At 51.4% G+C, this 26,739-nt stretch overlaps 2 protein-coding genes across 3 annotated transcripts in view; both read right to left on the bottom strand.

Annotated features, from left to right (window-relative positions):
• Positions 1 to 1,030: 1,030 nt before the first annotated feature.
• Positions 1,031 to 20,537, bottom strand: TCF25 (TCF25 ribosome quality control complex subunit). The gene is made up of 18 exons (XM_081117863.1): positions 19,705 to 20,537; positions 17,250 to 17,414; positions 16,075 to 16,149; positions 14,847 to 14,965; positions 14,274 to 14,339; positions 11,208 to 11,290; positions 9,684 to 9,814; positions 9,234 to 9,333; positions 8,376 to 8,469; positions 6,678 to 6,770; positions 6,439 to 6,544; positions 5,344 to 5,503; positions 4,366 to 4,453; positions 3,728 to 3,886; positions 3,486 to 3,576; positions 3,103 to 3,182; positions 1,529 to 1,601; positions 1,031 to 1,286 (listed from the first exon to the last, which is right to left on the bottom strand). The coding sequence occupies exons 1-18, from the start codon at positions 19,891 to 19,893 to the stop codon at positions 1,128 to 1,130; spliced, it is 2,031 nt and encodes a 676-aa protein (XP_080973989.1). The 5' UTR covers positions 19,894 to 20,537; the 3' UTR covers positions 1,031 to 1,127.
• A 1,334-nt stretch (positions 20,538 to 21,871) lies between these two features.
• The window catches only part of SPIRE2 (spire type actin nucleation factor 2), a gene marked incomplete at its 5' end in the record, with an annotated part of 28,996 nt that continues 24,128 nt past the window's right edge, over positions 21,872 to 26,739 (bottom strand). For both annotated transcript variants that reach the window (XM_081117862.1, XM_081117861.1), the window contains 3 exons: positions 21,872 to 23,895; positions 24,211 to 24,326; positions 25,284 to 25,311. In XM_081117862.1, coding sequence (XP_080973988.1) covers positions 23,673 to 23,895; positions 24,211 to 24,326; positions 25,284 to 25,311 — 367 coding nt within the window. In that variant the 3' untranslated portion in view covers positions 21,872 to 23,672. The remainder of the gene's footprint in view (positions 23,896 to 24,210; positions 24,327 to 25,283; positions 25,312 to 26,739) is intronic.

The following is a 26,739-nucleotide window of genomic DNA, read 5'->3' as shown; positions in this document are numbered from 1 at the left end:
TGGGGACTCTGTGGGAGGGAAACAGCAGATACAGCTGAGTTGGAAAAAATCAACTTTGTGATTAGTTATGGTCATGAGGGAAATGTCTAAAGAAATCAGATAACCCTAAAGCCAATTCTATCATTCAACCTCCGGTGCCCCTGGGAAGTTGCGTGAGGAACGGCAATGGACAGTGTTCCAAGAGCTTGTCCCACCATGAGACGTGTTTGACTCACACATGAGGAGGCTGTGAAAACAGTAAGTCCCTCAATCTTGTTACTGTTGTCTCCCTAGCACCAAGAACAGTTCCAGGCAGACAGTAGGCCCACGACACATAAGCATTCAATATGCGAGTGAGCTCCACAGGGAAACTGGGACCCGAAAAGCTCCATGAAGAGTGAGGGGTGCATGTGTCCAGCCATGGCCACACCAGTGAGGAAGGGGTCACAGCCATGCAGGGTTGCTGCCTGCCCCCTTGGCTTTCGTCCCAGTAGAACCTCAGAAAGGGCTGACTCAGAGCTGGGTCACAGTGCCTTGTTCCAAGAGTGGTCTAATTTCCTTTGAACTTGGGATCAGGGCCAGGAGGGTGCCCACAGACAGGGTACCTCCAGCTCACAACCTCAGTGCCCTGGATTCTTCCAGAAGCAAAGAGGCTTCTGGGTCACAAGCAGCCCTGTGTGGTTCTCAGCGGCCAACCAAGTGTGCCAGGACCCTCCCCAGCCAAAAAGCCTGCCCGCACCATGTTCAGTTCACCCTGCAAATCAAATGCCCCCAATATTTGCCCCTTCCGTTCCCCAGAGCTGCCACCTCTCAGGCCCCCCCTCTGACTCAATGTTTTCCAATAGAACCATTCTGCCAACTGGAAAGACTATACCTATGGTGCCCAGCCAGAGGACCCAGCCAGCCCTCCCCTCCGGGGCTAGCCTGTCCCTGGTTCCAACAGAAGCACACAGGGCCCTACCTGCCTCGCACTGGGCACCGACCCAGCCCTGGGAAAGGAGAGCTCACATGTGCAGGTGTAACCATTCACATTTACAGGAGAGACAGGAGAGGCAGGGGACATGGCATTTTTACTTCGGGGAACTGGCCGATCCCGACCAGACAAATCAGGAACATAATTGTACAGAGTGGGCACAGCATCTCTGTGCTCAGTCCCACTCCCCATCCCCCTCGTCACGGTCCTCGTGCGGAGCCTCCGGGTCGTGGAAGTGGAAGGTGGCCATCATGTCTCGCACGGCCAGAATCAACCTGTTCAAGCCCTGGTTGCGGTCTAGTCCCTCGGCTCCTCCGTCCTCTGGCCTCTCCCCCTGTGGCAACGAGACCTGTCTGAGCAGGGCTGTCTAGGAACCGGGGCCTAGTAGCAACACACCTTCATCTAACTAACAAGGCCAGGCCACTAGAGGGAGTGCCAGCAGCCATGCTAACTGAGGAGGTTTTGTCCAATTGGCAGCTACAAGCTCAGGTGGGCATGTCCAGTTTCCTAGGCTGACTGGGTGCCCCCGCTGCTAGCAGTGCTGGTTCTGGACAGGCCAAGGTGTGCTCACCATACCTCCATGGTGTAACTGGGCAGTAGTGACCGAAAGAAGAGGGCGATTGTGTTTCCATGACTGACGGGACTCAGCCTGAAAGAGAAAGAACAGTCAAGAAATGAAGCAGAGACAGAAAGGCAGCAGTTGGAGAGAGGGGGCTGAGATGGGGCCTGGACCTCAGGGGCAGGGAGCCACAACTCCGATCAGCTCAGGGTGCACTGGGGGCACCCAGAGGCAACAGGGGTCAAGACTGTTCCAGAGTGGGGGGCTGGCCCTTTAAAACCTGGCTTGTTAACCAAATGAAAAGCAGAGCCCGCCACAGCAAGGCTGAACACCAGTCAATGCACAGGTGCCTTGCTTATAAGAAAAGCTGTGGTTTCAAAGTACTCCTTAGCACTTAAGAGTTGAAGGAGCATACACTCATCGTATAAAGAGATTCTAGCCCTGGCCGGTGTGCTCAGTTGGGTGTTGTTCTGTAGACGGAAAGATCACCGGTTCGACTCTTGGTCAGAATACATGCCCAGGTTTCAGGTTTGATCCCTGGTGGGGGGCGTTCAGAAGGCAGTTGATTTTGAGGTTTTGCTCTCACATTGATGTTTCTCTCTCTCTCTTATCCATTAAAAAAAAAAAAGAGATTCCAAGGCAAGTGTTCAGTGAAGAGCCCCCCCCTCCTGGTGAAATGAGGTACTGCAAACCAGCTCTATGAGATACTGAGGTGACCTTTGGCAGTGACCTTCATTTGCTCTGACAGCTCATGGGCTACAGAGCTGGAGGTGGAGGTGCGGGTGGGGGGGACAATGCTGAGTCATTAAAGTCCTACAGCCATTCCTCAGTGCTAAGATGTCCAGCATGTCAGCTTTTTTCTGAATACATGACACTACCAATAATGTCCACCTCGATTGGAGACTTTAACAGAGAAGTGTTACCTTATGAACATGCAATCCAACTTTTATAATCCGGTGAGGAAAAAAAGGACTTCATTCTACAAAATGTGTTCTACCCATGTCTGAAAGGTCATATTCCCTTAAATGAGACAATCTGTTGGTGACTCTTCCAGATCTAGGACTCTGTGGTGATGGGCTCTCAGTAAGGCAATTATTCAGCTTTAAAGACCAGAAGGAAAAAAGAAGCCGTCCACACACACCCTGTAGCTGTGCACTTGGTGCTACTTTTTCTGGCCCAGCCACATGAGACTTCGCACACGCTGACTCCTCTGCTGGATGCCCAGCAGCTGTCCACCTCTTTACCTGGTTAGGGCACCTTGCATCTCAGTATACCCACCACTCTCTCCCAGCAGTTTCTGGTGGCAGTTTCCAGACTCTATACCTGACGTGTTTTCCCCATTGCACTGTACTCACCACGAGGGCAGAGGTGGCCTCACTTTTGCTTCCAGCACCTGCTATATAACTTGACAGAGCAATGCTCCTATGTCAGACAAATAAATGAAAAGCATTCATGCCTGGAAAAGCTGATCTATGACCCCAAACCACTCTGCTCCAAGGGCCTACATCTGGAGGAGGCAACAAGTCCCAGGGCCTAAAGCACTGATATCAGAGCCAAAATGCAATGGAACAAGCAGCAGGTGGAGAGGTACCTCTCTGGCCTGATGTAGGAGTAGATGGTATCCAAAGGAGGCAGAGGGTCAAAGCTCATCACAGACTGCGTGGTGACATCCTGCAGAAAGGAACAAAACAGAGATGCAGCCAAGCCCTGTGCTGTGCCTCTGCCCCATTCCCCGCAGCCTGTCAGCCAGTTCTGGTCTAGATTGGACCTTTCTGCTGGAGTTGACCACAGCAGCCAGACTGTGTTTACCATACTGAAGACTTTGGGTGAGGGGTGGGACACACCACCACCCTCACACATGCACTCTTCGCCCAAGATGTCAGGATGTCACCTCCAAGCAGCAGGCTACAGGTTGGGGGCCCTGAGGGAAGGGGCCAGCTCTCACCTGCTCCCACAGGTAGCCCAGCTTCTTACCGGGGGCAGTGCAGCAACAGCTTCCTTAATCTCAGAGAGGACCACGTGACGGTGAATATTTCTGGGCGCACGCTGGTAGAGAAGCTTCCGCCTGGGGCCCAGGGGGAAAAAGGAAAAGCCTATGGAATGGGGCCTGACCTGAACCCACATTTGTGCCCAAGGTCCCTGAGCAGCTGGGCCTTGTTCTACGCCCGTGGCCCCATCAGGCCCGATGCTGCGTGGCTGCCCTGGTCCCAGCTCACCGGTTCTCACACTCTTCCACAGCTGGGTCCCCAGCATCCACTGCCTGCAGGACCTCACGGACGTTCTCCTCCAGCCAGCTCATGATGGCGGGCTCCTTCCAGAGGAAGTGGGATCGCCCGAGGTACAGGCTCACCAGCTGGCTCAGGGCAGGGGGTTGGCTGCAGGAAGGCAGGGTCTGTAAGCATAACCTCCTGCCCAAGTCTAGGCTTCCACATGCCTGCTGGCACCTGCTGGCACATGTCCTGGGTGTGCCCAAAGCCTGGAGTGAACAGAGGCTGCCGAGAGGGGGGTGCCAACCTGGGATATACCACTGCCCATGGGTGGGGCACATGGGTGCTTACTTCTGTAGGCCGTATGTGGTCTTTACTAACTATGAGTTCCTTAATAGGAGCATAAAGTATAAAAAGAACAGGGACCCCATGCCCTGCCCTCCTCCTCCTCGGGAAGCCTTGTGCTTTGGGTTGCAGGCTGCTCACATGCCCACCAGCTCCATGTCCAACAGGCCAGGCTGAAGCCCCACATGGGCACAGGACCCAGGCCCCCCACAGATGTGCAGACAGCGCCTGCTAGGGCGACAGGTGCTCCCACTATGCACACGCAGGCATTCGTGCCCCTGAGGGTGTCTTCTAGTCTTTACCTTATTTCGGCATTGGGTCCAAAGAAAGGGTGACTGGCGACAGTGGCGTCTGGCCGCACGCTGCAGTACTCGAGCAAGGGCATTAGAACTGTGGGAGGAAGCAGAGGCCTGACGTGTCACGTACGATAGGCCGGCACTGAGGGAGGGGTCCTTTGTCCTGCTGCTTCCCAATGGCCCCATCTGCATCTGAGGGGACTCACCTGTGACCCCAAAAGCACGGGTGCTGGACAGTCTCATCATAAAGACAACACAACCCACCCCTCAGTAGCACCTCCGAGGGAGAAACCAGTCTTTCCAGGGACTGCCCCGGGATGAGCTAAAGCAGCATTCAAGCTCTGTTCTGACCAGCAGGGTGGCTCTGCCCTGTGCCTTACCTGGAGGCTAGGAGCCTGAGCAGCTTGGGTCTCCTCCCCTGCAGAGCCCTATTTTCTCTCTAGCACCACCTCACACAAAGCCCCAGTCACCCTGCCCTGGGACATCAGCCCCAGGGGCAGGGATCATGCCTCCTTGTGAAGCTGCATGTGGCACAAGAACTGAGGTTGAGGGGATGACACACACACACAACTGCAGGCTCCTTTTCCAGGTCACAGATGCCTTTGAGGATGTGCTAGAAGTTGCTGACTGCCACCCAGGGTACAAGCCTGCAGACCTTTGCACACCGACACCCATGGGACGGTTGTCCGTGAGGCCCCAGGACAACTTTATGTCTCAGTCCCTCAAATCAGTAAAAAGCAGGACTGTAAGACAAGAATGTGAAGCTCAGTTGGCTGACTCCCCCTCCCATTTCCACTTCTGCCAACGTCCAGGGGCTTACTTTCTGCTCCACAGAAAATGCCACACCTTCTTCAGAAAGTAAGTTTTTCTCAAACTACCAACATCAAAAGACATCCTAAAACCCCAAGCCACTCTGAGACTCCATTTTGACACTATCACTTGGGTGGATCTGACAGGAAGGGTGGGGGCTCTGGGAGCACCCACCTCCGGGGAACATGGTGAGGGCCTGTCGCACCAGGAGAGAGGCCTTTTCCCTGGCGGAGCTGAGCTCCTGTTCTTGGAGGTCTGCCTGCTGACTCAGCAGGAAATATGCCAACGGCACGGAGAAGGCAAAGTTTGGGAGCTGGGACAGGTTCCGATGAGCCTACAAGGGTGAAAGCCAGAGGCAAAATTCTCAGACAGTGAGCACAAGGTACATCCTTGCAGCACTCAGTGTGACAACGACAAGCTCACATCTGGGGGTTTTCCCTTCGCAGAAATGACACAGTCGCCACCCCCTCATCCACGGGGGTTGCACTCTAAGACCCCCAGTGGATGCCTAACATTGTGGACAGTATTGAACCCGACAAACACTGCTCTCTCCTATACATACGTACCTGTGCTCAAGTTCAATTGATAAATTAGGCAGAGTAAGAGATTACCAACAACAATAAAATAGAACGATAGTTTGAGGTATGACAGCAAAAACAACATGAATTTCTTTTTCTTTCTTCACAATTTCACATGTAGTCGATTCGTTCTCACCGCAGACCTTCGCAACCTCAGTATATGATTTTTTCTATCCTAATTGAGAACTTTCACCTTCTCACTTAAATGAAGCACCCTATGGCTTCTGTGGCAGATATGAATCGTCAGCATCAGGATGCTTGTGCTTTGGGTCATTATGGTTATTATTTTTTTAAATATGTCTTTATTGATTTCAGAGAGAAGGGAGAGGAAGAGAGAGATAGAAACATGAATGATGAGAGAGTCATTGATTGGCTCCATCCCACTGGGGATCGAGCCTGCATGTGCTCTGGCCAGGAATCAAACATCGATCTCCTGGATCACAGGTCGATGCTCAACCACTAAGCCATACTGGCCGGGCACTTTGGGGCATTATTAAGTGAAATCGGGTGACTTGAGCATGAGCACTGACACCTCGACAGTCGATCTGATAACTGAGACAGCTACTCAATGCTCCTGTCTCAGTAACACCGAGCCATAAGCACGGGGTGGGGTCTCCTTGCCATGGGGTCCCTCAGCCATCCCTGGACGCACAGGACTGTACAGGGCCTGTGTCTGCAGCCTCATACCTACCTCCCACTCCTGGAACATGCGGATCAAGTACTCGTAGTTGCGTGCCCGTAAGGCCAGGTGGTCGACCAGTAGCAGCATGCAGAGGGGGTCCTCATCGGGCTCAAGGCTTCCAGAGGTAGCACGTGAGCAGGGAGGGCAGAAGGAGACAAAACCCAGAGTGGGCCCATGTGGATGTTGCCGACCTATGGCCCCTGAAAGCACTGTCCCTGAGAGAGTGCAGCCCAGTCTGGGACACTTACCTTAGGATGAGCTTGCAGTACTCCAGCGCTGTGCGCGGGCAGCCCCGCTTCTCCAGGAAGCTCATCTGCTTGTATAGGGCCAGGTAGAAGCTCCTAGACCCAAACAGTTCCTCATGAGCCAGAGTGACAGTAGGCAGAAAATCCACATTGCCCAGGAGTCTCATCCAACACCATCCACCCTCTTGTGCTGGCTTTGTCAGCATTTCCTGTGTGGCCTAATTACCATGAGTGTTCGAAGATGTTCCTGTGTTTGCAGAGAAGCTGGTGCTCTGCCTGTTGTTTGAGTTATGTGTGTATCCATGTACAGAAAACCAAGCTTATCTGTTAGTTCAAACCTTTATCTTGAGTTTAACCTTTTATCATTTACATGAAGAGAGCTACAATCTGTCATTATGACCTTAATTTATCCTCACGTTTCAACAGTAGCAGCAGCAGTGATGTGTCAAGTTTGTGACTAGAATGATCCCAGTGGGCCCTTATTTTTATCAACACTTACTGCCCAGTTAATGCCCAGAAATGCTAGTATCGTACAACTGGTCTCAAGGAACTAGAAATTTAACTGGAGAGATAAGGCCAACAAACAAAATCAACAGAGAAATGCCCCACGCTGCTGACAACCAAGGACAGCTCCAGGACAGAGGACACGTCCACTGCACCATGGCCCTGAAGACCAGGCTGAGGTCAGCGGGGAGGCTGCTGAAGCCATTCAGGGCCTGAGAGGGGTGGTTCAGGGAGGCAGAAGTTTCTGCAAGACAAGAGGGCCCCATGCACATAACAGTTCACTGCAGGAAAACAGAATTGGGCTCAATTTGAGCTACTCGCTTAAGAATTGCACACACTCGCCCTGGCCGGTTTGGCTCAGTGGTTAGAGCATCGGCCTGTGGACTGAGGGTCCTGGGTTCAATTCTGGCCAAGGGCATGAAACTTGGTTGTAGGCTCCATCCCTGGCCCTCATTGGGACGAGTTCAGGAGGCAACTAATGGATGTTTCTCTTTCTCCCCCTTCCACTCTCTCTCTGGAAAGCAATGGAAAAAACATCCTGGGTGAGGATTCAACATAAAAAGGAGTCACACACCCAAGTACAAAACACTGAAGAGCATGCTAGTCTTGCTGGCACAGGTCCTTTTATCCAGAGATACCAGGAAACACGATTACAGACCCAATCGTGGTACAGTGGCTTACTAGGCTCACTTCTTTTTTAACTGATTTTCTTTTTTTAATCCTCACCCAAGGATATTTTTCCCATTGCTTTTCTGAGAGAGCAGGAGGGAGAAGGAAGGGGAGAGACATCGATGTGAGAGACACATCAACTGGTTGCCTCCCGCACGCGCCCTGACGAGAGCTGGGGATGGAGCCTGCAACCAAGGTACGTGCCCTTGGCTGGAATCGAACCTGGGACCCTTCAGTCAGCAGGCCGACGCTCTAACCACTGAATCAAACCGGCCAGGGCTAGGATCACTTATAACAAATTTTACCTCAGGCCAGCCAATCCCACCATTCTTGAGCCCAGCCCTCCTGCATTCAAACTTTAAATATAGTGAGATGCCTGGTCCAAGCCACCTGGTGGGACCCCTTGCAGACAGCTCATGCTACCTGTTCCTGCTCCCAACCCTGGTTCTCCTGTCACCTGTGAAAGCTTCAATGCCCAACAGAAAGAGCAGTGAGCATGAGTAAAACCCCTCAGGGCACCCAGCTCACCTGTTCTCAGGTCTGCGGTAGTCCAGCCGGCAGGTCCCGCTGGTGAGGCTGAACAGGGGGTGGAAGGCACACTCCATGCTGTACAGTGCTCTCTCTGCGGGCCACACAAACACCAGGGGAGGGCGTCACAGCCACCGCGCGGCAACTGCAACCCCATCCTCTGTGGCTCGCAACAAGGAAAGCTCTGGAAGGAAGGAGGTCAGGTAACTAGGATTTGGGAAAGTGACAGCACAAATGCAACCCTGGGGATCACCGAGGCCACTCTGTGTTTACTTCACCCACATGGATGCGAACCAGCCACAATCAGATTCCAGAGGAATGCAAACACACAAGCTCACGAAACTCACACACAGTCCTGGCAGCTCATTCACAAGGGCCGCAGCATGGGGACAACCCAGTGTCTGTCAAGTGCTGGTGGGTCACAAAACATGGTCCGTAACACAGCGGAACATCACCCAGCCTTGGAGACACTGTGGTGAATGAAGAAGCCAGACAGACACGTTTCCATGATTCTACTGATCAGAAACGTCAACAGGCAAAATCAGTGACAAAGCAGACCAGTGGCAGCCAGGGGCTGGGGATCAGGTGACTGATGAGTTGGGATTTCTTTTTTAAGTAATGAAAATGGTCTAGGATCTATGCGGCTGTGCAACTCTGGCATTTATTAAAAACCACTGAACTGTATATTTTCAATGGGAGTATTTCATATAACATGAATTATATCTAAATAAAACTGTTATTTGAACAATATCCTGGCATTTTACCAAATGGCATCTATGCTGCCAGCCTGTGAGAGAGACCCTCATGGGAGGGGACGCGCAGGCTCTGTAGCAGGACCCGGGTGCAAGGAGCTCTCACCTATGAGGTCTCGCGCCATCTCCTGATCGTCCTGAAACCTGCAGGCATCGCTAAGCTGCAACAGTGAGTCGACGTGATAGGGGCTTGTCTGCAGCAGAACCTATGAGGCAAGAAGGGAAGCTGACCATGGCTGTGGTCAGGGCCCTCCGGGGACAACATCGAAGGCACCAGACCCCTGGGCACGTCTTTCTTTCAGGCATCTAAGCCTCGGGGAAAATATCACCAGGGTTGATTCATGGTATTCCCCAGCTCAAATGGTGTTTGACACGGTTGTGAAGCCAAATCCCTAACCTGACTGAAGTGGCAGCTCGGGACTCTGCCCAGGTGTCTCCACCTCAGCCCCTCCCCGTGGCCCAGTCCCCACACTGGAAGACAGCGGCGAGCTTCCAGAAGCACCGTCCCTTGAGCATGGTACCTGCCACCCAGGCCCTGCCTGTGGGACTCACGCACCACGATATTGTTGGGCTCCATAGACTCCACGGCAGCCAGGAACTTGTGCTGCGTCTGCTGGTACTCCTCGCTGTGCTCGAATGCAAAGCACGACAGGCCTTTCTTGGACTCCAGCAGCCGCATCGACAGGCCTGGGGAGGACACCAGGTCAGGCCCCTTAAGGTGCTCTTGGTGAGGAACCTCTGTGTGTACTCAGCTCAAGCTGCCACATCGAAGCACTGGTTCCGCCAGCCGAGCGCTGTCCTCAGCTCCAAGGCTGACTGCCTGTACCCTCTCTGCTCTTTTCCTACAAAAACGTTTCTCCCCCAACGAGTGTGGACAGAGCACCAACACCCAGGACAACAGTACAGGGGCTGTGTGGGCATGGAGGCGATGTGATTGTAACCACGACCAGATGCCCTTTCTCCCTGCTCTTCATGCTCAGCTTTGGGGTACAGGGTCGTTTCTGCTGATGAACCTGGAAACTCTAGTCTCCCTTCAGCACATTCATGAAATAGGTCAGTGGCTCTGGGTCACCCTTGGCTCACACTCTGACTGCCACACCAAGACCACGTGCCACATGACACACAGCTCACGTCTCCATCTCTGCCCATGCTCATGGCTTCCCTCCCCTATCTCCTGCCCTAGCCTGAGGGCTCCCAGGTGCTCCTCCAGGCCGTCCAGCCAAGCAGCCCTGACAGGACACTTAACCACACCCCACACCTTTCCGCACTGTTGCTGTTTTTATTTAAATTATGTGTACTTACTAGTTTGCAACAAAATATAAAATATCACACTTAAAAAATGAACTTGAGTGCGGCTGGTGTGGCTCAGTGGTTGAGCGTTGACCCATGAACCAGGTTACAGTTTGATTCCCAGTCAGGGCACATTCCTGGGTTGTGGGCTCAACCCCCAGTAGGGGACATGCAGGAGGTGGCTGATCGATGATTCTCTCTCATCACTGATGTTTCTATCTCTCTCTCCCTCTCCTTTCCTCTTTCTCTAAAATCAATAAAAACATATTTTTTTTAAAAAGGAACCTGATTGCTTCCTATGATATAGTATCCACAAGAAAAAGTGAGTAGAAAAAAGCTGCATTAAAACATAGTTGAGCCTGGCCGGGCGTGGCTCAGCAGTTGAGCGCTGGCCTAGGATCCAGGAGATCACAGTTCAATTCCTGGTCAGGGCACATGCAGGGTTGCGGGCTCGGTCCCAGGTCAGGGGCGTGCAGGAGGCAGCCGATCAATGACTCTCCTCATTATGTTTCTCTCTCTCTCTCTCCCTCTTCCTTCCTCTCTCTAAAATCAATAAACATGTATTTAAAAACAAATAAAAAAACATGGGTGAGAAGACACACAGTTGGAGTGTGGGGGGGTGTCTGTGCCCCAACATGGGGTGTCTCTCTTCCAGCACCACACCAGGCACTTGGCCACACACCTGCACACAGCTTTGCATAAACAGAGGACTGGCCTGGCCCAATGGGCTCAGACCCCAATCATGCCGTGTCGGCCACCATACAACCCCCGCACCTCCACAGCCCCTCACCTGGCTTGGTGTACCGGGGCCAGGTGCTCTTAGGGGTCGTCAGCCACGTACACTTGGGGTACACACGCTGCCTCTGCCTCGGCCTGTGGAGAACAGGATATGGCACAGCTTCACCTACACTGCCCAAACTCTGCTGGGCTGTGGGAGCAAAATCTCAGGTGGGCGGGGGGGGCCGCTCTTCCACAGACATGACAAGGACAAAATACGGCAATAACTGAATGTGACCACTGCCAGATTGCTGGGGCCCGTGATCTAAATAACCAGATGGCCAGAGAAAGAAAAGAAACAGGGAATTTGCAGCCCAGCAAAGTGTCAGGGAAGGTAAAACGAAAGAGTTCAAAACCTCAACTAGAGACGACAGGAATGAGTGAGCCTACAGGCACCTTGTGGACTCACGAGCTGCGTCTGGGGGGCACTGACAGGACAAGGCCACACAGAGGGCGGACATCCGACCTCCACCTCAAGGCCCGTTTCCGTCTCACCTGTCCTGGGACTCCCCAGTGCAACAGGTTTGGAAAGGGAAGAGATCTGAAAGTACCCTAACATCAGCACCAACTTCAGGTTCTGGGAGAAAGTAAGCCTGATAGGAGAGCAGGTGGGCAGTGGGGAGGCAGCGGGCACAGCTCCATAGACCTTGATGTGGACGGCCCTCCCTTAGGGGCCAAGGGCCCCAGCCCTACACCTGGGCATCTCTCTGCAACCCAGAGCCCCAGTTGCAGGGAGGGGTTTCTGCTCATCAGTGACATTTTGTTCTTTTTTTTCTTTCTTATTTTTTTACTATTTATTATTTTTATTGATTTTTGGAGAAAGTAAGGGAGAGAAAGAGACATCAATGTGATAGTGAAACATCAATCGGCTGCCTCCTGCATGCCATCTACTGGGGATCAAGCCCACAACCCAGGCATGTGTCCTGACCGGGAATCCAACTGGTAACCTTTCAGTGCACAGGAAGACATACAACCAACTTAGCCACATCAGCCAGGGAATGTTTTGTTTTTTAAGCTGAGTAATGGGCATTCTCTATACTTTTTTGATAATCTGAAGTATTTCCTTTAAGGGAAAAAAAAATGAGTAAAAATTTGAACTGTGTTAGGAACAGGATAAAAAGCATGTTTCTGCTCCCAGTAAGAAAGTCAGAACCTGCAAGGGAAAAGACAATTGTACAAGAAAAGCTGAGTCAAATCTGAAGGAAACTAAACTGTGTGAGGATTTTGGGCAAGCAGCAGGAGCCCAAAGGAGAATAACTTGAATGTTGGAACTGTCCCATCTATGGAATACCAGGGACAGCCCAGCCCTGCAGGGACCATCTGCACAGAACAGAGGCCTGAGGCAGCTTTAACTGTGTAGGAGGTGGGGCAGGGGAGCCTCAGAGGTGAAACAGAGGGGAGGGCAAGTGAGCCAGCCAGGCCTGTCACAGTAGGATGTCAGCAGAGAACCGAAGAAAGAGCAGTGCATAGTGGCTGAGATTCTGAGTAACCACTAGGGACTATGATCAGAAGCACATGAGGAGCAGGCAAGAAATGAGGGGCAGAACAGATGAGGAGGGAGCCATTCTCAAGGAAGCCCTTTGGTAGGACTTAAGTTTTTAAATAAATAAACGAGTATAACACAATAAAAGCAATAAGTATAATTACTACTTTTTTAAAATATATGTTTTTATTGATTTCAGAGAGAGGAAGGGAGAGGGAGAGAGAGATAGAAACATCAATGATGGAAGTCATGGATCAGCGGCTTCCTGCGCACCACCCACTGGGGATCGAGCCGCAATCCAGGCACGTGCCCTGACTACGAATTGAACCATGACCTCCTGGTTCACAGGTCGATGCTCAACTACCGAGCCATGCCGACCAAGCTAAATGTAATTACTACTAACTAATTACTGACTTTAACTCACACAGAAATAAGACCAAGTGAAAATGTCAAGAAATGGCAAAGACAGTCCAAGCAGATGCAAACACATGAAGAAAAGGTGGGGACAGGCAGAATGACAGTCCAGGGCAATCCAGGTGACAGGGAGGAACATTCTAAAGTAAAGTGTTTTTTGTCAATATTCCAAAAAGAAGACAAAGTCAGAAACCCTTGTGTCCTAAATAACACCAAAAATAAAAGCAAAATGTAAAGTGAAAACCATTATAAAATGCAAGGAAAGTGTGAGCAAATAACAGGGAAAAAATAGTCAACCTTACTCATAATCGAAGAAAAGTCAAATTATCAAGATGATTTTCTGGGTACACATAATGACAGATTTTTAAACCTGGTGCAGGTCAGAGGAAGGAACACTGAGGTGCTGAGCAGGTACAGCTGTACAACTCTTCTGGAGGCTGACAGGGTGATATGTGGCTGGGAATACCCAGTCCTGGGCAATTTCACTAGAAATGTTGGCACAGATGCAGGGGGACCACAGCCACACACAGCCTAACACCTGTCCCCCAGGGTGAAGTGCAGTCCCCGTGCACCCACATGTGCACAGACAGGGTGTTTGGGGATCCTGGGGTGGTGCAGCGATCTGTCCTGGATGGTTGTCTTTTGGGGGCTGTCAAAGTAGACAATCTTGAGTTGCTTAAATTTTTTAAAGTATTTAACTCTATAATCATAAAGAAAATGAACTTGAGAAGCTCCTGTTGGTGTGAAAGCTCCCAGGCCCTGGATGTGAAGGAGCACTGAAGGCAGACCCTGTGCCTCCCACAGAAAGTCCCAGAAACAGACTCTCATGCTTTGAGCACCTCTCATTGCATCTACCGTGGGGTGCCAACCACTAAGAACTGTTACAATAACAAAGATCAAAATTGTCCCAGAAACAAAACTTCATGTCAGTTGTGCTACTGACTGGGAAGCAATGAACCTGCCAAAGATTCCAGGGCTAGAAGCTCAAAATTTAAGGATTCTCAGAGCCTCTGCTACAGAGGGCAGCGAGCCTGATGCCACAGACAAGGTCAAACTCCAGCCTCTCCCTGGACACCCTCTCAGGGCCCTCTTAACTAGGCATCCTGAGGGCCTCATTTTTTCACCTTGGCTTTGAGAACCACCTCCACCTTTAACTGAGAATATAACCCATTTTGATCTTACCTTTGTTCCCCCAGGACAGCTCGAGCGCCAAAATACCTTTTCAGTTCTGTGTCTGGATTCAAGTGTCTAGAGAATTGAAAAATTTAAAAGAAAACTAAAATTGTGTTCTCTTACAACAATTCTGGGAATTTTAGCAAGTCATATAAAATCCAGCGAGGTAAACAGCAATTCTGGTGTCAAAGACAACTTGTAGGCCTGCTTTCTCTACCACCATTGACTGAGGCAGACCCGAGGCTGTCCACTACTCTTGGAGTAAGGGCAGCGAAAGAACTGGACTATGTCGGGATACCCACAGACTTAGGAACAATCTCTGCAGTGAGGACAGAGTTTCATTCAACATCTTCAAGAACAAGAGATGAATCATTTATCCCAGAATGACATCTTTCGTCAACAGCATTCCCACACATAAAGCTAAAAGTGAAAGGTCCTCAGAAACAGAGGCATCCCCTTTTCCTCTTTCTCATGTTCCTATTTCCTAAATGCTTGATAATGTACTCATATCACTTTTAAATAAAGATAGTAAACTTTTTTCTTCCACAGAGTCTGCAGTGAGGACCAGGAGGGAGGAAGTACCTGTGCTCCACATACAGGACATGCTTCCTCGAACTCAGAGGGGGCGGGCTGGGGTGGTGAGGGCCACTGCTGTCCTCAATCCTCTCCAAGATGCGATCAATGTCTTCCAGCCCATTTTCCTAAAGGCCCCAAAACAACATATTAATCACCACCCTCGCTTTATTATACACGTTATAACAACCAATAACTACACAATTCATTTTTACAAAGAACAACTATTAGACAGTTTACTTCCTGAAAGACAAGCATATAATTGAGAAGGAAGGAGAGGTTCTTCATAAGAGAACGCTCAGAATAGACAGAATCACAGAGCCAGAAGGGCTCTTGAATATCTGAGTCACAAGCCCACATATCTAGTCACACAGGTGCACTCACCTCCTCAGGTAACTGAGCTGGGACTGGAGATTCTGACTGAACAGACAAAAAACCACCACCTCTTTTTGAGACAAACACAAGGACGAGGTCTAGGGGCAATATGGAAATACACTTTCAGACACACGGTTGCTGGAGGCATTTACACCTCAGCACCAGACAAAGGTCAGGACACAGGTGCAGCAGGGTGAGGAGGGGTTCTGTTGCCCAAGAGCATCATTTTGGATGCAGAGTGGGGCTCTAACCCTCAAGGAATGAAGTGAACAAACAAAACAGCTAAATCGGTAAGTAATTTCCCCTTTTCATTTCTCTGATTTCTGAATCAGTTATATTCCTAGTGGGAAAGAACCGAAATATCAAATAAAAACAACCTGCTTTCCTGTTTGTGCTGACAGTGCTCTTGAAAACATGGTGACGTCACTAACACCTTCCTGACTTTCTGTAAGAAGTTGGCAGGCGCCAGCCCCACAGGGTGACACAGTACAAGAAGGGCAAGGACCAGCTGTATACACAGGGAAGGTGATGATGACAGGAAGCAGTAGCTGTGGTGGGCAAACTAAGCCAATTTTCTGCAAAAGGGCTAAAACTGCAAAGATCGTGCTGCGGCTTGAATGTGTGGAGCCCAACTGCAGGTCTGAGAAATGCTGGCCATTAAGACATGAGAGCATTTTGCGCTGGGAGCAGGTAAGGGAAAGGGTCAAGGGATCCAAGTTCTAAGCTTCATAACTTTATTATATGACAATAAAACCTGGAGGATATGTTTGCTTCAAACAAACAAACAAACAAACAAAAACAGCTTCCAACGGCACCCTGAGAACAGCCAGAAGACAACAGACAAGGTGTTAGCCAGACGTACCAGAGCTTCTCCTGCAGAATTTTTCTTATTTTTCTGTTTCTTTTTCTTCTTTCGGAATCTGCCACTTGCATTTGACTAATAAAAAAAGCACGTCTTAATCAATGGAAAGGGAAGATGAGATTTTTTTTTTTTTTTTAATATATCTTTATTGATTTCAGAGAGAGGAAAGGAGAGGGAGAGAGAGAGACAGAAACATCAATGATCCTAGGTCGACACTTAACCTCTGAGCCATGCCCAGCTGGGCAGAAGATGAGATCTTAAACCTTGAGAATCAAAGCAGAAGCTACAGAGGGACACAGTGACATAGGACACAGGCTTGGTGTCCCCTCCCTTTCACTTCCTGAATGTCCTGTGACCTCACCTACTTCTCTTCGACAACAAACACCTCCCAACAGTCTGCTGACTCTAGTCCAGCCTCCACCTTCCACTTCAGGGCTCCCTGTGACCTCATGAAGCTCATACGGTTCTAACACCCACCCACCAGCCCTCTGATTTCACTGTTCACTTTGTTAACCAGTCTTCCTGCCTCGCTCAGTCACCTGGAGACTGGGCCCCACACCGCAGTCCCCACACCCATGTCCACCTGCCTGAACACCTATCAAGTCTTCACCTGGCCCTCTCCTCCTTGGGGAGCACCCCCAGCTCAGTCTGTCTCCTCCACCCCCCACACTCATCAGGTCTCCCCAACTGTAGTTGTCAGTCCACCCATGTCCCGCTCTTGACTAGGGGCCCCTGGAAGGCAAAGAGTTGTCCCTAGAACCCAGGAGCCTCTCTAAAGCACTTGTTGAATCAATGAGCAAAAGGTCTCCGGAGAGACCCTCCCGTGTGCCACAGAGAACAAAAAACTAACCTGGCTTACATATTTCTTCAAGGCACGTCCACTCAGGGCTGTCTACCTGGCCTGAGTCCCAGATGCGTATTCATGAAAAGCACACACCCGCTGAGCAGGGGAACTCTCCCAATATGAGGGAGACGAATCTCATGCTGGGGAAATTTGTCTAGAGGACCCTGGATATAGCACCCGTGATGGCTATCAGTCTTGAAGATTTCAAGTACAACTGATCACAACTACCCAGGAAATTTGGGGTCAACTGGGCAATTAACAAGATGAAATTCAGAAAATGACAGCAGAGTGTGTGTGGCTGGGCACCCCTGGTCCCCACACGGCCCCACACCTGCTCCAGGGGCGCTGTTCCATCATCCACCTCTCCATCCTTCTTGGGTTCGGCACTTCCACTCTGGGACCTCCTTTTGCTCCCTGACACCACAGCATCTGTAAGCGGACCATCACACCTCTCTCCGTTCACCACAGGCCCCTCCTCAAGATCTTCAATGTTAATCTGCAGAAATGAAAGGGAGAGAAGAGGATGCCATGTGTGCATCCTGGTTACAAGTGCATCCTGGTGGTACGGAGAGGCACGTCAGCAAGGAGAGAAGAGAGCAGTTCCTGGGTGGGCACCTTCAAGGCCACTCTGAGGTTGTGGAGGAAGGAAAAGGAATGTGTTATGCCTCACAGGCCACAGTGCCAACCATCTGAACAAGTCATGATTCAGGGTTCCTTCACTCAATAAGCCACAGAGAGTGCTGGGGCACAGGTGGCCCATGGTGTCCTATCTTCAGAGCTGGCATAATGCAGAAAACCTGAGCATCACAACTTATTCCCCACTCAAAGCACCACCCAGGGCAAAGATCTCACACCATGGACCCTCGAATGGCAGTGAAAAGGACCCACACTCACACACAACACACGGATGAGTCTTAAAATCACAATGTCGAACAGGAAAAAGTGCCAGAACACTCACACCTTAAACACACACACACACACACACACACACACACACACACACTAAACACAGTGGCACACACTTAAGGTACACCAACCCACACACTATGAGGAGAGATGGCGACAGGGGGAAGAGCAGAGATGGGTACAAGTTACTGGAAAAGCTCTAGCCCTTCAGCTAACAAATTAATAAACAAAAGAGGCCACCATGGAACAAGAACCAGATCTGATGAACCCAATTTTGGACACTCAAGTCAAAAAATAAATAAATAAAACTGTATGTTCAATTTAGAACATCTGAAAAATATAAAGCTCAAAAGAAAAAAATCTACTCTAACCTTGCAACCCTGCAATAATTATGAAATAAAACTGGGACCATGCTGTGCTTGTGATTTTCCACTGATGGGACTGAAAGGCAAACTGGGCCTGCCCCTCCGTGGGAAAGGAGCAGAGAAGAGAAAGCCGGAACAAGTTTCGTGTTCTCTGGTTTTGCTTTCTTCACCAGTGAAGATTTCCACGTGGAAGGATAAAACTCAGGAGTGTGTTACACGTGTCTATGTAGCAAATCTGTAAGTCTTTGTTTATTAAAGAGCATCTGATTTGAAGACACTGGAATTCTACCATAACGGGGTCTGTAACAGATCCACCAGTAACAGTGATTCTTGCCTCTGATGCCTTCCTTTGTGTGGCAGCAGCAGGATGCCAGGGGTCCAACTGTGGTCTGGCTGGTTAAGATCTTGTGGCAAAGGGAGGAAGCTGGAATGAGACCTCCCGTGGACATTTCCTCCAAACAATGGGAGTTATGGAGAAAGCGGCACCCACGCTTTCCCCAGCATTCAACTAATGGTGCCACCAATGCCTCTCCGTGAAGCTGGGTGCTGGTTTCCTATTATGAAGTCATGCTCCTTTCCTTTAAAAAAAAAAAAAATCCTATTTTTTGAGCCCCTTTTGGGAGTCTACGGTGTTTTAAGGAATTCAAGTTCCTAACAAGCTCTATGCCAAGCTAAACCTCAACAGAAAGAACACAGCTAAGTATATGCACACACTGGGCACTCACACAATGCAGGAGACACAGGTTACGTGCCCGCACAAGGCGATCGGGAAAGCGAGAACAAGATAAGGCACACAGTGCAAGATCACAGTGCGGCCAGCGTTAAGGAGACACCGGTGTGCCTGACACCTGGCTGTAGGGGACGCAACAATGAGCAAGACTCCATATCCCCGTTGTGAGGAGTAAAGGAGAATGTCTGCAAGGGCCCTGCAAATGCCTGGTCTAGAGACGGACCTCAAGGGAAGGGCCCCCAAGGCCCCGAGAAGGAAAGCCCCGCCCACCGCGCTGCGGCCCCGCCCCTCGGCACCCCGCCCAGCAAGCTGCTGCCCCGCCCCTCGGCACCCCGCCCAGCAAGCTGCGGCCCCGCCCCTCGGCACCCCGCCCAGCAAGCTGCTGCCCCGCCCCTCGGCACCCCGCCCACCGCGCTGCGGCCCCGCCCCTCGGCACCCCGCCCAGCAAGCTGCTGCCCCGCCCCTCGGCACCCCGCCCACCGCGCTGCGGCCCCGCCCCTCGGCACCCCGCCCAGCAAGCTGCTGCCCCACCCTCAACCTGGCGACCACGCCCACTGCGCTGCAGCCCAGACCCACTTGCCCCGCCCCAAACAGTGGCCCAAATGCGACGTGACCCCGACCTCTGTCCCGCCGCCATGCACGGCCCACCCCCTTCGTCCCGCCCTCCGCACAGCAGCCCGGCCCCTAGGACGCCCCGCCCCGTGACGTCACGCCCTCGCCCCGCGCAGACCGCCTCCCACACCGCCCCCGGCCCCGTCGCCCCCACCCCAGGCAACCCCGCTCACCAGCTCGAACCGGTTGTTGACTCGGACGCCCTCCTTCCCTGTGCCCCGGGAGCGCTGGCCACCTGGCCCCCGCTTTGGTCCTTCTTCCGCATCATCGTCATCACGGAAGCCAAATGGCAGGGCGCCGGGCCCGAGGGGCTCTTGTCCGCGCTGTTCCCCCCTCAGCCTCCGGAGGGCTCGGCGTGACATAGGACCCAACGGCCGCTGCCTTCAGGGGCCCGGGAGAAGACCGGCCGGAAAGGGTGCCGCGCGCCTGCGCACTTGAGGCGCGCTGGCGCGGGCTGGCGTGTCCCGTCCGCGCGCCCAGCGCTCCGGAACTTCCGCTCTACGCAGGGGCGGGCCTGCCCGGACGTGTTCTCGCGCGAGTTGCGTGCCCCCGCGACGAGTGTTCGCGACAGCTGTGGGGCTGGGACGGGGGCGGGGCGCGCGGGCTCCGAGCCTCCTGCGCCCGGGACCTAGACCCTGTTTTGCAGAGCGACACGCGGGTGGGGCCAGGTGAGGAGGCGGTGCGCAGGCGACGGCTGGGAGGAGGGGCGTGGAGGCCCTGGTCCCCGCTCCGCTCGCCCTGCCGCCTGGGGTTCCTCAGCCGGGCTCCAAGGCTGCCGGCGGCACAGCCCCTCGCTAGCGTGTCCAAACCCAAGAGCTCCCCAAAGCTGCGGATTTCCGGACAACCCCAAGCCGGATAGACTGAATCCGAATCCGTCCTGGCTGGTGGTTTTTTGCTTCTGGTGCGCCCGAAGTGGTTCCCTGTGTCTCAGTGTGGAAAACGGCGGTCAGAGTTGGAGGCTCGCGTCATAACCTCCTGGGAGGCTTTACAATAAAAATGAAGGACCCAGCCCAAGAAATTCCGAGGTGATGCTTTGATATTTGAAAAAGCTCTTTGGGGAATTAAAGAAGAGAATCCCCGCACTGCCATCCAAGTGCAAGAGCAAGGAGACCTGGTGTGGGGTGACAGAAGAGATGGCAGGCTTGAGCTTGGGGATGGCTGTCACTGTGGAGCCAGGCCCAGTGCCAAACTAAATTCTCACCTCACCCTGCCAGGTAGGGATCCCCTTTTACAGGTAAAGAAAGTGGGTCAGAGAATAACTGGCTCAGGTAGAATGTGGATTTGCATTTGTGTTTGTGGTTCCAGAGTTCATTTGAGGAAGGCCACTGGCAGCGACAGAGAAGGGGAAGCAGGACACAGTGTGTGTGTGTGCTTGTGGGTGTGTGTACACGCGTGGACGTGCACGCACCTGTCTGGTCTGTCAGCCTGTTGTGGTCACTCGGATCTTGAAATACTTCACACAGGCTGGCACACAGCTGCTGCCTCAAGCTCCCCACAGTTCCACCTGCTCCAGCCACTCCCCCAGAGTCCCCTGGAAACCCCCTGCCTGCATTACAGCTACTAAAGGGTTATGCTCAGCACAGGTGGGACCTCTAGGATGCCACCCTCCTGTCCATTCTGATTGTTAGGGCCAGGCTAGTTGGTAAATAGATTCTGTGTCACTCTTGGTTAAATGGTGTGACCAATTTATGCAGGCTTATTGCCTCACCTGTGGATGGAAACAGGAGTTTCAACCTGGAGCCGCTTTCTGCTTTGTCCACAAGACAGCTGTGAGAGGCAACATCCAACCCAATTTGAATGGCACCTTCCCTGAACAGGCAACTTCAACAGGAGTCTCTCCCTGTACCACCAGAAGTTTGGTTGGTTGTAAACAGTTTTAGAGGAAGTGACCTTTGTCAGGATCTAAGTTAGGTGAGGGGAGGCAGGGCTTGGCTCACTGGGTACTGCACAGCCACTGTATCTGTGGTCCTCAGGAGGCAGGCCCAGCAGTCCTGGGGACAGCAGCAACCTCCAGTAACACTCCTCTCAGCTCAGCCTAGCTGTCCAGGATGGGTTTTTATTATTTTTTGTATGGCTTTCAATTTCCAAGGCTTCCAGTGTGGATCAGAACCCAGGTGTCCCCTTATTGGGCACATTTCCTCACCTGCGGAATTAGAGTGAAGACAATGGTGCTTGCCTCCCAGGAGCATCTGCTCTTGGAGGTGCTGCACAAATGTTGCCTTTCTCATTGCTGGCCGTGTGTCTGGGAGCAACTTCTATCCTCTCTATCCTGTTTTCTCATTTTTATTTATTTTCGTTAATCCTTAACCAAAGATATTTTTTCCATTAAAAAAATTTTTTAAAAATATATCTTTTTATTGATTTCAGAGAGAGGAAAGGAGAGGGAGAGAGAGATAGAAACATCAATGGTGAGAGTCATTGATCAGCTCCCTCCTGCATACCACCTGCTGGGGATCGAGCCCACAACCCGGGCATGTGCTCTGACTGGGAATCAAACCGTGATCTCCTGGATCCTAGGTTGATGCTCAACCGCTGAGCCACGCCCGGCCAGGACCTATTTTCTTTAAATTATTATTTTTTTTAATATATCTTCATTGGTTTGAGAGAGGACGAGAAAGAGATAGAAACATCAATGATGTGAGAATTGTCATTGATCGGCTGCCTCCTGCACACCTCCTCCTGGGGATTGAGCCCACGACCCGGACATGTCCTCTGACCTGGAATCGAACCAGAATCTCCTGGATCCTAGTTCGATGTTCAACTGCCGAGCCATGCCTGGCCAGGACCTGTCTTCTTATTTTTAAATAGTAATAACACTGCTCCCTACTTGTGAAGCACTCAGAACAAGGGCTAGGAGCTGGCTCCTGTTACTGGCTGCTTTAATTTCGTGTAACTGAATGTCCTGGACCTCAGCTGGTGAAATATCTTCTCCCACAAGCCCATCTGTTACAAGTCACGTGTCCTGGGCCTCCTCCGGGCCCATGTCCGTGGGGCAAGCATTAGAGCCTGGTGCCCAGCAGACCTGCATTGGCATCCAGGAAAGCTGAGTATATCTTTACCCAGATTCCTTTGACACTCCTGAGTTCCAGTTTCCTCATTCGCAGGCAGGGATGACGACAGAAGCCACCTCCCAGGCACATAGGGGCAGACAGTGCACACAGGTGCTCCAGCCACTGCCCTAACAAGTAGGGTGGAGGTGCTCCCACCCCGAGGACCCCACAGGACCTGGGAGATGAGGACAAGGGTCCCCCAGGTGACTGGTGGCAGCAGCAGGCCAAGCTGCTCTCCCATGCAGGACCAGGGTGCCAGGCTATGAGGCGGGGCGTAGAGAATGGGCGTGGGCCTGAGAGCCTCATCTCAGGAGGGCATCCTGACTGCTTGGGGCAGTGGCCCCTCAGCCCAGCTTCCACCCTTGGAGAACATGCCTGCTGCTGTGACTGGAGAGTCCTTAGCTCATGCCCTAGACGGGAGACTGACCACCTTTATGTGGCCATGAATACCCGTTTACGAGGCTCCTCCCTGCAGAGAGACCGAAAGTACTACAGGGGCCTGGTGTCAGACAGGGAGTGGGCTTCACCTCAGACCTCCCATGGGGATGGCCCTGTGACACATGCCTGGGAGAGATCTCAGCCCGCTCGATTTTCAGGTGACTCCGCATCCCATATCCCTGTTACAGGAGCACAGATGCAAATAGGGTGTTCCAGTCCTCCTGGGCACCAAGGCACCCTTCCACGCCCGGACCTGCCCAGAGGGTGGAGAACAGATGCAGGGCAGGGTCTTCCCCAGGGCCCCACCACCCCTGCCCTTCCTCCAGCCTGCCCCTTTCTATCCTGTGCCATCCCCCTCACCCAAGGAGTCCTGAGAGGAAACAGCCTCCCCAGGGAGGGTCCTGGAAATAAGCCTGACCCCAAATGGACTCTGCGGCTAGGAAACATATATAAACATATAGGCTGTGTATATGTTATATAAATGCATTTCTATATATATGTACATGCACACTCAGGAGGCAGCTGGCAGCTGTGTTCCAGGATGGGGAGCTCCCAGCCTGGTCGAGAACTGGTCCAGCTCCTCCCCAGAGGCCTGGCCACTTTAGGCCACCGTGAAAGGCCTCTAGCCAGGTGGCCTAGGGTAGCAAGGGCTGTCACTTGAAGTCGAGAGTCCAGGTGTTAGGGATGTAGAGGGACTGGGTCTGGCGGGCACGGCGAGGGGTGGTGTTGAGGGCATCCACACTCTTGCGGCTGGAGCGTACCACGTCTGCCACGAAGCTGGTGCAGTCGCTGCAGATGTCCTTCAGGACACAGCCATGGGTGTACATGTGTGGGAACTCCTCCTCCACACTCTGCCACTGGGGCCCCTGCAGGGACCTGGGGTGGGACAGGGCCATCAGGGAGGCCTCCCGCCCATTTCTCCATGTCCATGCTCCCACCCCCTGCATCAGGCATGCAAGGTTTTTGGAATGAACATGCTGAACAAAGTGCATCCTGGCAAAAGCTCTTCCTTTAGAGGGACCTGAGTCCTGGGCCCTCACCACCCAGCATGGTTTCCATCTCATGCTACTCAGCCCCCCCATATCTGTGTCTTGTTTCCTTGGGGTGTCCTAGCAAACAACACACCCCACCCCAACTCCTGCGTTACCGCAGTGCCTGACCACACAGTGCCAGCAGAGCAAAGGGACGCACTGGAAGACCTCTCTCCTCTGTGTCACATTGGGTTTGGCAGTTGCGGCCCCCTGAGGACTCTCGAAGCCCAGTGTGTAGACAGGGATGTGAGCAAACTTCTTAGAAGGCATCTTCACCTGCAAATGGGAGGCAGTGGGTGGACAGTGCTCCCCTAGGGACAGCCCAGGCATATGCCCCTGCTGCTTTCGACACCCTACCCCGCCATGCCTGTATCTGAAGACACATGCCTCCTTCCACACACGCCCAGCCACAGCTGCTCACATAGGCAGACCAGGCACTGGTTTTACACCGTGCAGGGTCTAGCACCATGCCCTGTAGGCAGCAAATACCTAACGTGGTTAAGATGGAAGTCTTTGCACAGCCAAGTGGCAGGATGTAAAGTCAGGGTCTGGAAATAGTGGTGATGAAAATCCCTCTTAGGCAGATTCTTGTTTCTGGGCTGAGGTGTACTGAGATGACACACTTATACATGTCATTACCCACTTACCTCAATGCACATGTGTGTATGCAGACACCTGAACTGCTATAAAGAGCCTCCAAAAACACTCAAGGAAGTTGTAAGGTCAGAAGCTAGGACTTTTGAGGGGAAGTGAAGGGTTTCTTGGCACCATCCTACTAACATGGAATGTTGTTAAAAAAAAAAAAAAAAAAAAAAAGCACCTACAAGGGTCTTTAAAACTGCACAGCCTGGCTGCCGTGGCTCAGCGGTTGAGCATCGATCTAGGGTCCAGGAGACTGCAGTTTGATTCCCAGTCAGGGCACATGCCTGGTTTGCGGGCTCCATCCCCAGTGGGGGGCATGCAGGAGGCAGCCGATCAATGACTCTCATCATTGATGTTTCTATCTCTCTCTCCCTTTCCCTTCCTCTCTCTGAAATCAATAAAGACATATGTTAAAAAAACAAACAAACTGCACAGTCTCAGAAAGTGTAGGAATGGATTCTGCCTGGAAAGAGATGAAAGGTGACAGTATCATCTGACAGGAAACAGCAGAACCCCCCAGGACAAGCCATGTCAAGCAGCAGAATACCTGAGACACCTGAGAGCCTTGCTCAGACCCCAAGCGAACCTCACCTTTATGCTGCAGGAAGTGCAGACAGCTCTGGAAGGGAAGAGGAAAAGTGTCAGCCTGAAGAGGCCCAGGAAGAAACAGCTGCTTCCTGGTAGGTGTCCAACCAGCACACCTGCCAGTCAGCCTGCCTTTACCTTCTGCTAGGCCCCTGGGTACTTCAGTGTTTTACTTTCATTTGACTCCCAAATCTTGCTTTTCTTTTTACTTAGTTCTACACCCAAAATATTTCTGCCCCTCTTGGCTCTTTTTCAGAATATCTCGTCTTGAGTTTTCTCATACCCTCCACATTTGTATTTACCTGACACTTCTCACCACAGAAATCATCTGAGCCAGAGGGGCCTCAATGGAGAGGCTGTTTGAAGCAGTGATTAACATTTTTTATTCCCCACACCCGATTTCAAAAATAAATACCTGTAAAAATTCAAACATTAGAGTTGTAATTTAGACAAAGGAGTCTTCTCTTCTAAAGCCCACTCAGAGATGATCCCTGCTAGCAATACAGACTTCATTCTCCAGATGTAAGCATCCATTAAAATATACATTTAAATAAAAAATGTAATGGGGTATTATACATACTATTCTATAAAGATGCATCAGGGGCTCCTCTACGTTAGTACAATTTGTCCAAATTCATTTTTAAAAACAAGGAGCCATGGATGTCCCATAATGAATTTGCCATCAACCGCTGGGTTAATTTTATTTCATTGTATGACTTGAATCCTTTTACGTTTTTGAGACTTGTTTTATGACCCAGAATATGCTGTATTTTGGTGAACTTTCCATGTACACTTGAGAAGAATGTGTGCTGCTGCTTTCGGGGGGCGGGGGGGGGAGTGTTCTTCAGAAGTCAAGTTGGTTGGTAGTATGGTTCAGATCTTCTGTATCCTTAGTTTTTTCTGTCTACAAGTTTTCTTTTGTTTTGTTTTTAATCCTTACCTCAGGATGTTTTTTCCATTGCTTTTCAGAGAGAGTGGAAGGGGGAGAGAGAAACATAGATTGTTTGCCTCCCGCACGTGCCCCTACCGGGCCAGGGATTGAGCCTGCAACGTAGGTGCATACCCTTGACTGGAACTGATGAACCTGGGACCCTTCAGTCTGAGGGCTGACACTCTAACCACTGAGCCAAACAAGCTAGGGCTGTCTACAACTTTTATCAGTTGTTGAGAGAAGAATATTGAAGTCTCTATTATAATTGTGTATTTACCTGTTTTCCTTGAAGCTCTATCCATTTTTGCTCCATGTACTTTGAATCTCTGTTAAGTGCATAAAATGTCAAGGTTTGTTATTTCCTTCCTTATCTCTGGTAATATTCTTTGCTCTGCAGTCCACTTTGTATGATATTAACATATCAAATCTCACTTTCTTTAGACCAGAGTTGTGCCTTTTAATTTAAAGTACATGTCTTGTAGGCAGCAGATCATCTTGCTTTCCTTAATCCATCTGGAACTCTGCCCTTTA

The sequence above is a fragment of the Miniopterus schreibersii genome (genome assembly GCF_964146895.1).
Source record: "Miniopterus schreibersii genome assembly, chromosome: 18".
Classification (NCBI taxonomy): Eukaryota; Metazoa; Chordata; class Mammalia; order Chiroptera; family Miniopteridae; genus Miniopterus; species Miniopterus schreibersii.
Note: the sequence above shows the minus strand (reverse complement) of the source record. Positions and strands in the feature narration are given on the sequence as shown.